The sequence below is a fragment of the Egretta garzetta genome, unplaced genomic scaffold (genome assembly GCF_000687185.1).
Source record: "Egretta garzetta isolate BGI_Z169 unplaced genomic scaffold, ASM68718v1 scaffold188, whole genome shotgun sequence".
Classification (NCBI taxonomy): Eukaryota; Metazoa; Chordata; class Aves; order Pelecaniformes; family Ardeidae; genus Egretta; species Egretta garzetta.
The window spans coordinates 2,835,002-2,847,381 of record NW_009260622.1 but is presented as its reverse complement, the minus strand read 5'-3'; the positions used below and the strand labels follow the sequence as shown (position 1 = coordinate 2,847,381).

Below are 12,380 nucleotides of genomic sequence, written 5' to 3'. Positions count from 1 at the left end.
CAAAGTTCTCCCTGGAGAGTAAGTAAGCCAGGTTCTTCTATTGTACCAACGTTCATCTTGGTAGCTGCATTCAGTAGTTTGAAAGATTTGTGGTCATAGCAAAGACTGATTCTGGTAATATCAAAGTTTGTAAGGTAGTAAGTTATACCTTCAATCAAATTTCTAAATGTGTTCTATTTTGCAAAGGTTTTATAAGTAAAGCCATGAAAATATCAGAATTGCTGAGTGTATGTTGGCTGATTTAACTGCTATATCCACATGTGTGAAAACAGGCATTTTGACTGTTTCTTTTTATTTAACGTTTATTAAGTTTGTTTCTCATTTTCATTTTTTTTTTTCTTTTAGAAGAAAAAAGAAAATAAGACACACTAGTGTATAATACAACCACAATTCGAAAAATAAGGCCAGGCATTCTTTGGTAAAGCCTAGGCTGAAAACTTATCCCAGGATGCGTGATCTTCCAAAAATCTGCCAACCCCTGCAGTGTTCAAACTTCTTGTATGACCACAGCCACATGAAGAATGAAATTAAACCCCATGGAAATCTTTGACATTTCTACTATTATGCAATGTTTGGGTGAAAAAAAAAATTGCAGAAATTCTCCTTCCCTTTCCAGAGTGAGTTTAGAAAAACTATTTCTAGCTTTTTTTAATTACACATTTCACCATTAAAAAGAAACCGTCCATAAATTAAAAGAACCACTAACTAGGGCTTATGTAACCCATTTAGAGTGGGAAATTGGTAACACTTGGAAGTGAAGTCTGTTACTGTAATTTCTGGAGTCTACAGCATTCATTTGATGTCTGCAAACATCGCAAAAATTGTTTATTTAATATTTGCATTAACTATTCTATACAAAAAAAAGTTAATCATGAAAAAGGTTAAGATGCTGGCATTTGCATCCTATAGAATCTGAAAGAAAATCTTTAATAAGTGTTTGATTATCTGAAGGATAGTTTATCGCTGCTTGAGCGCAATAGCCTCCCAAGTTAGAGATTTGCTTTATTCAATTTTTTTTTTTTTTGAGTGTTTATGGCTCTATTAAGTTTTTCATAGCATACTGTCATACTGTATTCTTAAGCAATGTTATCAACGTTTCCCCTGCGGAGATCATCCAGTGTTAAGCTCCTGCCTCTCCCTCCCGTTTCTGACCCCGCAGCGGGGCAGCCAGCCCCAGCCACGGGACCACTGTTGTGCCGAGCCAGTTACTTAAGCTGACATTCAAGTGATGAGAACATTCCAGAAATAGCTGTTCCTAATGCTATTGCATCACTGCTTTTCCAAGGGCAGCAATATATATATTCCAAATGAAAGACTTTCTCCTAACTGACAGCAGTGGGTACCAGCAGGAACAACCACCTTCTCCCTAAGTGGGGTTGCACCAAAAATTGCGAGGATGATTTGACCAGAATCTTCCTGGATGAGCTGAGTCTCTTGAAACTGAATTTACAAATTACAGGGCTTGTTTAAAATACTTGGGACTGTATTGGGTACTCTGGGACTAACTGGTTGTAGAAAAGGCAGGAGTGAAGCAGCAGCCTAGGGCTGAAGTTCCAGCCGGCAGTCACAGCAGCCAGGTCCTCTCGCCTGGGCGAGCCGGAGCGGTGCAGGACAGCAGCAGGGCCAGTAGCAGCTTCTGCGCTCCACACCAAGCTAAACCACACCACTAAATTGCAATGGCAACTTGCAGAAAGCAATCTTGCAAGAAGTCACTGGCAAAGTGAAGGGCAGCAAAAGCTTACACCAATACTTAAAAAAAAAAAAAAAAAAAAAAAAAAATCAACAATCACCACCCCCCAAGAAAAAAAAACCCTTCTTGTTAAGGCTGTTAGAAAACTGTTTATAAGAAAGAAATTAATGAAGCAGGTCTACACCAACCAGCAGAAAGTACTGCCCATTTCTCAGATAAGCATTTCTCACTCAGACAACTTAAAGGGCCACAGTGCGACTTAACCTACGTACTTACAATTCTGTCAAAACACATCTTGGACCGATCATGCCAAGACTAACTCAGGTGCATCATACAAGGTCTATATGGATGAAGTAAAGAAGTTGCATAAAATTTATTTTTCCACCTTGTTTTACAACATTCCCTTTTAAGTTTTTACACATCTGCAACATATAACTCCACAGAACAATAAATAATTGGCATTCATATTTCTCTTGAATGAAGAGTATTTACACGTTGTTTAACTAGATGACAGGTACAAAACATTGGCATCACAGTAAATACCATTTTGACACCAGAATTCATTTTCCCAATTAAAAATTAAATTAACATTTTTTTTAACAATTTTAACAATTAAAAATGTTCTCAAAGGCATATAAGTACACAAGTTGTAGTAGGCAGTAGTAATGGACCATATTGGCAAAGCTGTAGAACCCAGGATTTCATGCAAATCAAAGAGTTTATTAATTACGACATAACTAATAATAAATAAAACAAAAAAAAGCCCATCCAGCTCACGCTGAAGATTTTAGCGGGCACCGGACTGGCCCCAGCATCTGTGGAGATGAGCCAAACCCCATCCCAACGGTTGCATGTGAAGAACATGTGACGGTGAGCTGCATGCAGTAGTAGTTCACGTACCTGGTTTAGAGCACTGCTTGTGCAAACCAAGGATTTATGATGCGTCAGGTGGTGCAGCAGCTTTCTTCAAAAGATAAAGCCCAAAGCCAAGCTTTAGGCATTCGCCTATCTGACTCTGGGGCTCCCTGACAAACTCAGCTCAACTACAGCAAAATTTTCCTCAGCAGTTGCAGAGGATGAGAGAAGCTGCCACGGCGTTTAATTGCGATAGTTGAGTAGACCACAGAAAAATAACGCCTTTGGTGCTGCTCAGTTTGGTCCAGCCACAGCTGTAGCTCTCAGCACGCAGTTCTCAACACCGAGGAGACACCAGGGATGTCACTCATCACTCCCCAGCCCAGTTCTGATAAGACCCTGCACAGATTTAAGCTGCTGCTGTTGAATAAAGAATGTCGCATTTCAATTGCACTATGAGCTGAGCAAAACAAATGGTTGCAAAGATAAATAGGACAAGCTCTGTGGAGGAAACAAATACAGTGTTAAAGAAAAAAAAAAAAAAAAAAAGAAGAGGGTTGCGACACGCCTGGAATTACTGCAGAGATGCAAGAAGAGAACAGTGCATGTCGCACAGCCTCCACGCTAACAAACCACGGCAGCAGCACGGCACAGAGCGTTGGCTTCCCTACGGCAGCCAGGGGAAGCAAGAGCATGCTGTGAGACACACACTGCTACCCTGCAGCATCACTGGGAGCACGGTCCCAAAGCACACAAGCGGTAGGAACTGCTACAGTGCAGAAACCAGAACAAAAAAATAAAAAGGAATAGGAAGAACACTAAGTAAGGCTACAAACAAGATACTACATAGAAGAAAAAAACAACGCTTCGCTCCTAATAAGCACAATTTATGAGCATACTAGAGGAAAAAGATTAATTAAATTTCCAGCAGAGAACCCATTTATTCAATGTATAATAAGTATGAACATATGTATTAAACCTTGTTTTAAAAAAACATTTTTAAATAACTTAAGGGAAATAGATTGCAGACATAAAGTGCTAAACTTGAAAAATACAACAATCGTTCCTCTTTCCTGCTGTTTGTTAGATGGCAGCTTTAATTTTCTGATTCCTTTAAAAAAAATGTAGTGTATACCCAGACAGAAATTACTTCCTGGATTTACAACCTTGTGCAAAAAAACTGGCTGCAAAGGAACATAATTCACACCCCAAAACACAGCTACAGATTACTATCAATGCCACTAAATATGCATTCCTTAGTAAAGTTATGATTCAATAGATATAACCGAAATCACAATTCACTCCCTTTCTTGGTGTAAGCTAGTATTTTGCAAATATGGTCCACTCAGTGTAAACTGTATTGACTTCAGGAAACAGTGAATTCTACCATATATACGTCTCAAATATTTACATACAGTAGCATGGCACTGTTATTCTTGCAGGACATTTAACCACTAATACACACTAGATAGGGGCAGGGCTTTACAAAGATGGGTACCGCGATGTGTTTGCCAACGGACAAGAAGGACTTGACTCCTTGGTCACAAGAACTTGCCAAAAGAAATTCTTGATTCTTGTCTTTAGATCTACTGAAATCAAATGCTGACTGGGGACTTCAGAACACCTGCATGGCCAACACTATCCAGGAGCTGTAGCAGTCACGATAAAGACAACACTAAGTATCTTTTTGGCAAGTGGCAGAATTCACAAAAGGCTGTTAGCCCAACTCCTCCACAAATAGGCTGCTCAGGCACTGCTTTTCCTCTGTGAGACAGATCACTGGGAAGTGGTGGACTTCTAGAACCTTTCCCAACATCAGCATGTGTGTCAAATGGGCAGAAATTTATTTTTTTTTTTTTTTAAAAAATTAGAAGAGAAGTAAAGAAAGGCAAATTTTCAAAATACTATGGAAAGGTGAATACTAGGAATTATCTTTCCTTAGTCAGTAGGATGTTTCTAAAGATGGTTGCTATTTATCAGGACTTCAGACAAGAGCCTAATCTGAAGACTGGCACAAAAGAAAAAGGCGTGTGTTAGATAAGAGAGCGTTTGCTGTTTTTATTCCTGAAGGACTTTGAAACATAATTTTCTAAATCAAGAGTGTTTCCCCAACATGAAGTAATGACGAGGTCATACAGACTTGCACCTTTCACTCACCCCAAGCCACACGCATTATGAAGCACACCCAATTTTTCTTTCTATCTTCTGGAACTTGCTTCCCCTCCTCTTTGATATTTACTCACAGGAACTGAAAGCAAGGAAGGCAGGACAGGTTGTGCAAAACATTCCCCTGAGCAATTACCACACATCGACCACACAAGCCACGGCTATCTTAGATCTAAAAATTCAAGATGTACCGCTATGGGTCAACACAGACTCCAGCTCTTCTAAAACAACACTCCCATTTTCCACAGATTTTCACACCAGACCTTTTAATGCAGCATTGTGCTGCTTGCAACACTGGAGCGCCTGTAGCAATGGCAACAGAAGCTGGCAGTCCATTAAAGAGGTTCAGCATGGCACAGAGATGACCAGGGAGCTTCTGCTCCTCACACTGTAGGGTTGCCCCGACCTGGAAGGGCTGCTTTGAGAGAGGAAGAGGGAGCTCAGGCTCCGGGCTGTTCCTGGTCTCCCCACATGCCCAACCAACAATGATGCCAAGCAGTGCCAGCTCCGACAGTGGTTTTTATGATGTGAGAATGAGACAGCAAGCAACTAATTTAGCACAGTCACCAGATGAGGATGGCTGCTGCTAAAAGCTCATCCATGTTTGATGCATGGACCCAAGAGTAAAACATTCCTCTAACCCTCTGTCATTCTCCTGAGCAGCCTCTGGACGTGTTGCTCTCTTCAGGGTGTTATAGTGTGGGCCAATGTTTATTATAAAAACAGAATCCATTGAGTTTTATTTTTGAAAATTAAAAATCAATAAGTAAATTTGCTCTGCACATGAGCCTAACGCCTTCATGCAAACCCCACTCCTGCCTCTGTGATTCAGGTTTGGCTTTCAGAGCAAAGCAAGTGCAAGGTTCTCAAAAACTGCCTCTCTGCAGGGAGCGTGTCATGAACAACATCCACCTAGGAGTGCCTCCGTTTAATTGCAGCTCATCTTCGCAGTTTCACCCTAACAGGAAACAGATTTCGTGTAGCTGTGAGGAGTAGCAGCTCTGTGACCTTTCCCTTTAGTCTCCAAGGATTCAAGACACGTCTGCCACATTGTCTGCAGAACAGTACGAGTCTCTTCTCACGTTGTCGACACATTTCAAAGTCTGATCAACTGCGAATTTCTTTTCTAAAGAGGATTTGCTTTAGTTTAGATAATTTTCTCCTATACAAATAAATACAGAGTAAAGCTATTATGTTGCCAGCTCCTTTTAATAGGAAGCACAAAAGCTAAACAAAACTGAATTTTTTTATTTTGGACTATATTTGTCTGTATTTATCAATGGCTGGATACCTCCAAAATCACTAGGGTGACCACATTTCAACTGAAGGGAAGTCTCTAACACGCTCAGATTCTCAAGTGTGTGTAGATCCGACATGCTGGAGCCCCATTATGGAAACAGCATGCCATAAATCAGGAATCAGCTGTCACCAGTATAGTGCATCACCTACATTAAGGGATTTCCAAGATGTGAAAAGAATGTAACTACTTGAATCAGAAAGATAAATAATATAAAACAACAGAACACAATGCAAGGAACAGCACTGATACTTAAAAAAGTAATTTAAATTTGTCAAACATAAGTTCCAAGGTCAGTTAGCAGCTTTCAGATACTTTTAACCATGCATGAGGAACCCATCATCATCGCAGTTATGTGCATTTGACCCCAGTTAACTTGAACAAAAGTAACTGGATGAACTAATAAGTGCCTCCACCCTCAAAAAAAAATTCCCTTTTATCGTTAGGTTTCTGTTTACGGCAGTTGTGAAGTCTTTTTTCAATAAAGCAGCACGTAAGAGATTACCATGTGATCATTATGCAAATATCAGACGTATTCGTTATAGTAACAACTACATGATTTTGTCTCTCGGCTATGTGCAATATTTGTCTCTGGTGTGCAAGGAGAGCAGCCCTAGGACGTGAGCTTCGAATAGCTTGGGGGAGAAAACCTTCGTCTCAGGTACTTCAGGACGTAGAGGGGAAGGCAGCTCACCAGAGTGATGACGGTGACTTTCCACAAGAACGACAAAGTTGCAATGAAGTAAACATCTGTAAAAAGAGAAGAGCACAGAGTCAATGAAGACGGGAAGCACGCTCTGGGAAGAGGTGCAGAAAAGCAATTCAATCTACCAACACTTCTTAAACAGCTTCACCTTCTCCACATCCAAGTTCAAAGCTTGTATGATCCCTGGTTCCTCACTCTTCTGCCCTTCTCTTCCACAAAAGATAGAGCTTTCTGCACAGCACATTTCAGTAAGGCATGCAGCTCCGCACAGCCCCCCCCACGCCATCTGAACCGGGACTATCCATCTCCTGGCAATACTAAGCTTCCTTTAAATGGACCACTTGTCTTCTGACTCTGGAAGTTGCCCTCTGCTACTTTGCTGGGAGTCCAGCAGACACATTTCTCAACTCAGTTATAATACCTCAGACTCACTGCAAAAATAGTTGAAGCATCATTCAAAATGGAGCTGGTACACCCATATGCAAGAGAGACAGATCTAGCCCATTGGGAAGTTACCCTCTTTCTCTTCAGAGTTAACAAAGAGCTTTATGGAAGAAGTAGTGACATCTTGTGGTTCCTGAATGAACACGGGAACAAACCCTACGGATCTGATATTTGCCACTAGACAGCTACTGAGGAAATCTGGAGTTCCTCACCCTTTTCCCTTTATGCAGGGAAGAGATTAACTCTGTTCCAGGAAAAAAACAAAACAAAACAAAACAACAACAACAAAACCCCAACCCCAACCCCCCGCAAACTCCCAAGAGAAGGGTCCCAATGTAGTAGATAAAGGAAATTTTAGGAGGCAGCTACTTCACTCAGTTAAAAGGATTAAATCTTTCAACCCAACAGAAGAGGCTCAAATTTTTAGTCTCAAGTTCAGTTCTCATATGGAAATAAAGACTGCTATTACATGACAGCTGATGCATGATGGAGCTCTGAAAGTAAGGATGAGATTCACTGAGCAGCACAGTTTACTGACCACCTTTATCTCCTCTAGCATTTTGCTATGAGAAGGAACCATAAGATATCTTTCAGGTGCCTTCAAATCAAATAGAGCTTATTCTGGTCAGAACCACTGTAATTATGCTGGCTTCATCAACAGATGTTAAACTCAATTCATGTTCTTACAGTCCTGTTACTATCCGGGTCATAAACCAACTGATTGGAGAAAAGGCATTTAACCTTACCAATAAACTCATGTAAGAAGACCAGAGAAGCTATGTAGCAGGAGAGACTAAGCAGCTCAGCCACTATCATGAGCCAGTGCCACGTCTGGATTGTCAACGCCACCATCAGTAACTCGGTGAGAATCAAGGATGTGAAGGAAATGGCGACAATGTGGACAAATTCAGATTCAAAGAGGAGGAGTGCTCCATACATGATGATGCTACCTGCAAGGGAATGGAACATTTGGGTATTTTATTCAAACACCAGTCTAAGCTCTAAAACCCACTGCTAGGTCTTGGAAAGGCTGAAACATAGTCATGTCTTGAGGCTGTTTTTCATGAAACCTGATGAATGTAATGACAACGCATCAGTTACTATTTAGGAGACAGAACTGATGAGAAGATGGGGAAAAGTTACAGCAGAGGTGCCCAGACTTTTATAACAGTCTGTCATATTCATAGACACATGGAGATAGGAAATTAATACATGCTATTTTGGCAACTGGAGATTTCTAACATCGCGAAACTCTATCCTCCCAGAAAAGCAGTTGGTCGCTAGTCAGAAGCTAAAAGATACACAATACTTCTAAACCCTACTGCATTGCCTCAGTGCCCAGATGAAAGCAAGGTGTTGAAAAGTTCAGTGGATACAAGTTAGCCTCTCTTTGCATTCCTTCGGCCAAGATCTCCCCTTTACACTTCCCCCTAAAAGGAGCACACATTAAAGCACCGTTAATGATGCATTGTTTCGTGCTCCTATTCTGGCCAGCCAGGGAATGCTCACAACGCCCCGCACAGCCACCTGCACAAATAACTCATGTTAGCAGCATGAGTAATCTGCACCAACATCCATCACACTAGGCTAGTTTCGGAAGGGAAAACCTGCAAGTGACTAGAGCTGGAGCCACAAAGTTCAAATCCAGCTGCGAACTTTCCAAAATTTAGGACTGCTCAAGTTTTTGGTCAGGCTCATCTCTGCTAGCAACTAGCCCAATTGTTTGGCCTGCTGTTTTCTCGTTATTGAGCACATCAGAAGTGAAGTCACTTTAACCAAATATTGTAACCAGATAGCGGTCTTAGCTCAAGAAGAAATCTTTCCCTCAGTGCATCACCCTCTGGCTTTAGCTTCCACGACTTGTAAGTTTTCTGTAAATGCCTTGGCTTTGCCATCATATTTACACAGCGTCAGAAGACCATTATCCCTGTTGTAGGGTCCTACTGTATTAGATTTCAGAAGATAACGCCAAGAGAGCTTTTATATTCTTGGTTTCACTCCCTTCTGAGGATAGTAGTATCAATTAAATCAGTAAGAATTAGCTGCTTATTTTGGCACATTTATTCTCTTATTGATAAAGGAGTTTTGAAAAACAAGAATTTTTGTCACAGAATCATACTGCCATCTTAGCTTTATAGTTCCACGTTATTCACATGTTTTCCATGATTCCATGATTAACACTTACAGAAAGCATTTGAGTTTGAGGTTACTTTATAAAAAAAGAAAAATTGAAAGAAAAGACCTTAGACATATACCCCAATTACTACATCCACTTTTGGAAAATACATACATTGTAATTAAGGCATTTGCTTAACTGTTTTAGCAGCCTAATTAGAATGTACGGGATATGATCAAGAGCTCGAGCTCTACTCTAGTCCTTCATGACAGATGGCTATGAAGTAACCAGAACTATCGCCACCGCTAATAGGCAGGGTTTAGATAAAATACACAAAGCTACAGATTCTGCATTTTGCATGCCAACTTAATAGCCTGTATAATCCATAGGCTTGAAAACCTTTTTCAAAAGAAGGGAAGAGTCACAAACTCTACTTTACAGATGGAGCAATTAAAGCACTGAAAGGAACTTGCACAAAATTACAAAGGATGGTCCCAATAGGAAGAGGCACAACGCTTTGAACTTCTACATCATTGCCTACAACAGGGTTGACCAGTTGCTACCAATATTTAGTTTTAGATAATTTGTTCCTTTGGTAATGCTGCCAACATTTTCTGAGACAAAAAAAAAAAAATAATTTATTCATTATCCCAAGGATGCATTGCTAAATTCACTTCATGCCTTACTGAACTTCCTGCAATACAAAAAATTAGATATTCTGTACTCATTAAAACATCGAAACACAAGCAGAAGTTGATTTCTTACCTTGATAGATGCTTATTAAGACCCATATTAAAAATGTTTTGTATGATAACGGTCGTCCCTAGGCGGGGGAAGAAAAAAAAAAAAACAAACCACACAGAGCTCAGTTGGGTTTTCTTTCATGAACATTCACTTACAGATCAACCCAGCAATTAATAAAAGAGAATTTGAAGGCGATTTGGGAAGAAAATAAAACAAGTCAACCAACCCTGAGGTACTGTCTCTTTATTCTCATTTTTCATGATGCACGAAGGAGGCCTGGGACTGTGGAAGCTCACTGCTTGCACAGTACAGCACAACCTCTTCCTCACTGCACACACGATTAATTCAATGCAAAGATGTCTCATGAGTTTAGTCACTGTACTGTGAAATATAAGATGTGTGTATACACATATATATGAACATATTAATATTATATTTCTAGACACACACACACACACAAATCACCATCATATTGAAGGCAGATAGGTTTTAAAAAAAGCATCTCCAGCCAACACATCTATACCAGTACAAAAAAACCCCTATGTTTAGACCAGGCCTAAGGATGGTTGGAGAATTAGTGGTTTATGACATAAGAGACAACATACAAGTGAAACCAGATGGAGACTTATTCAGACTGTTGGAAAAACAGGCTTTGCTTCTGAGAGTATCTGTTTAACAGAAATCCTTGAGGGAAAGGATCTGTTGAAGACTCAGTCCACCCTTTCCTTCAATTAAGAAAGATGTTCCCAGTTTGCATACCCCAGTTATTCAAAAAATTTCCCGGGGGGTGGGGGGGGAGAACCCAAGACAAGATGACAAGATTTACCTTCCTGATATTTTTATGGTAAATATCAAATAAAGTTTTCTTTGTCTAAGGAGAAGGACCTTTCATGCTAAAGCTACAAAAATGGCACAGCAACCAAACCTTTAGGTCTCTTTAGATCATCCTCAAGGCAAATGTCTATTCACGAAACTATGCGCTAACCTCCTCCCTCCAGCAAATGAACATATCCCTTCTCCCATCCCCTTTTCTGGCTTCAGGATAGTGCCAAATCCCCGACAATTTCTCTTTCCCCTTTATTTTGGAACAAATCGGTAATATTAAATCCTTAGAATTTCCCACAGAATGGAACTTCTATTTCCCCAGCCGTTTTTAATAAATTGCATTTCATGTAGCATTCAATAGCAAACTGCCAGGAAATCTGGTTGTATCTGTTAATTCAAATTTGCCTTTAAAACAATTTTGCTTGAAAACGCATGATAAGATTCTGTATCCACTGATAATAAATTTGACTTTACACATTTAGAGAGTTTCAAACCAAGACAGGGATCTCGCCTTAAACAAAAATAGACAAACAAGAGTCTCCCACACCTTAAGAAGATCTTTGTAGAGCTCTGGGTACAACATTGCAACTTCAGATTTAACATCCTTGTCCAGGACTAGAGAAAACACTGGAAACATCGTGTAAATTGTGGAGTACCTGGGGAGAAGGTAGAAGATCAGTCTAAGGTGTAGGTGAGCAAACAGAAATGCTAGGTTTCAGAAAGGAAATACAGTATTCTTGGAAGTGCCAAATCACAGAATCACAGAATCGCAAGGGTTGGAAGGGACCTCGGGAGATCATCTAGTCCAACCCCCCTGCTAAAGCAGGCTCTCCTAGAGCATGTTACACAGGACTTTGTCCAGGCGGGCTTTGAATATCTCCAGAGAAGGAGACTCCACAACCTCCCTGGGCAGCCTGTTCCAGTGCTCTGTCACCCTTAGAGTAAAGAAGTTTTTCCTCATATTCAACTGAAACCTCTTTATGTTTCAGTTTGCACCCATTGCCCCTAGTCCTGTTGCTGGACACCACTGCAAACAGACTGCTTCCATCCTCGTGACTTCCGCCCTTAAGATATTTGTACGTGTTGATAAGGTCCCCTCTCATTCTTCTCTTCTTCAGGCTGAACAAGCCCAACTCTCTCAGCCTTTCCTCGTAGGGGAGGTGCTCCAGTCCCTTTATCATCCTAGTTGCTCTCCTCTGGACTCTTTCTAGGAGTTCCTCATCTTTCTTGAACTGGGGAGCCCAGAACTGGACACAGTACTCCAGGTGGGGTCTCACCAGGGCAGAGTAGAGGGGGAGGAGAACCTCCCTCCACCTGCTGGCCACACTCCTCTTAATACACCCCAGGATACCATTGGCCTTCTCGGCAACAAGGGCACACTGCTGGCTCATGGTCAGCTTGTCGTCTACCAGGACTCCCAGGTCCCTCTCAGCAGAGCTGCTTTCCAGCAGGTCAGCCCTCAGCCTGTACTGGTGCATGGGGTTCAACCTCCCCAGGTGCAGCACCTGACACTTGCCCTTGTTGAACTTCATCAGGT

The 12,380-nt window shown here is 41.0% G+C and overlaps 1 protein-coding gene across 1 annotated transcript in view; it reads right to left on the bottom strand.

The window, feature by feature from the left end:
• Nucleotides 1–3,639: 3,639 nt before the first annotated feature.
• The window catches only part of ATP9A (ATPase phospholipid transporting 9A (putative)), a 59,927-nt gene continuing 51,186 nt past the window's right edge, over nucleotides 3,640–12,380 (bottom strand). The window contains exons 24-27 of the mRNA XM_035900840.1: nucleotides 11,391–11,499; nucleotides 10,040–10,097; nucleotides 7,905–8,108; nucleotides 3,640–6,758 (exon numbers count right to left, since the gene is read on the bottom strand). Coding sequence (XP_035756733.1) covers nucleotides 6,622–6,758; nucleotides 7,905–8,108; nucleotides 10,040–10,097; nucleotides 11,391–11,499 — 508 coding nt within the window. The 3' untranslated portion in view covers nucleotides 3,640–6,621. The remainder of the gene's footprint in view (nucleotides 6,759–7,904; nucleotides 8,109–10,039; nucleotides 10,098–11,390; nucleotides 11,500–12,380) is intronic.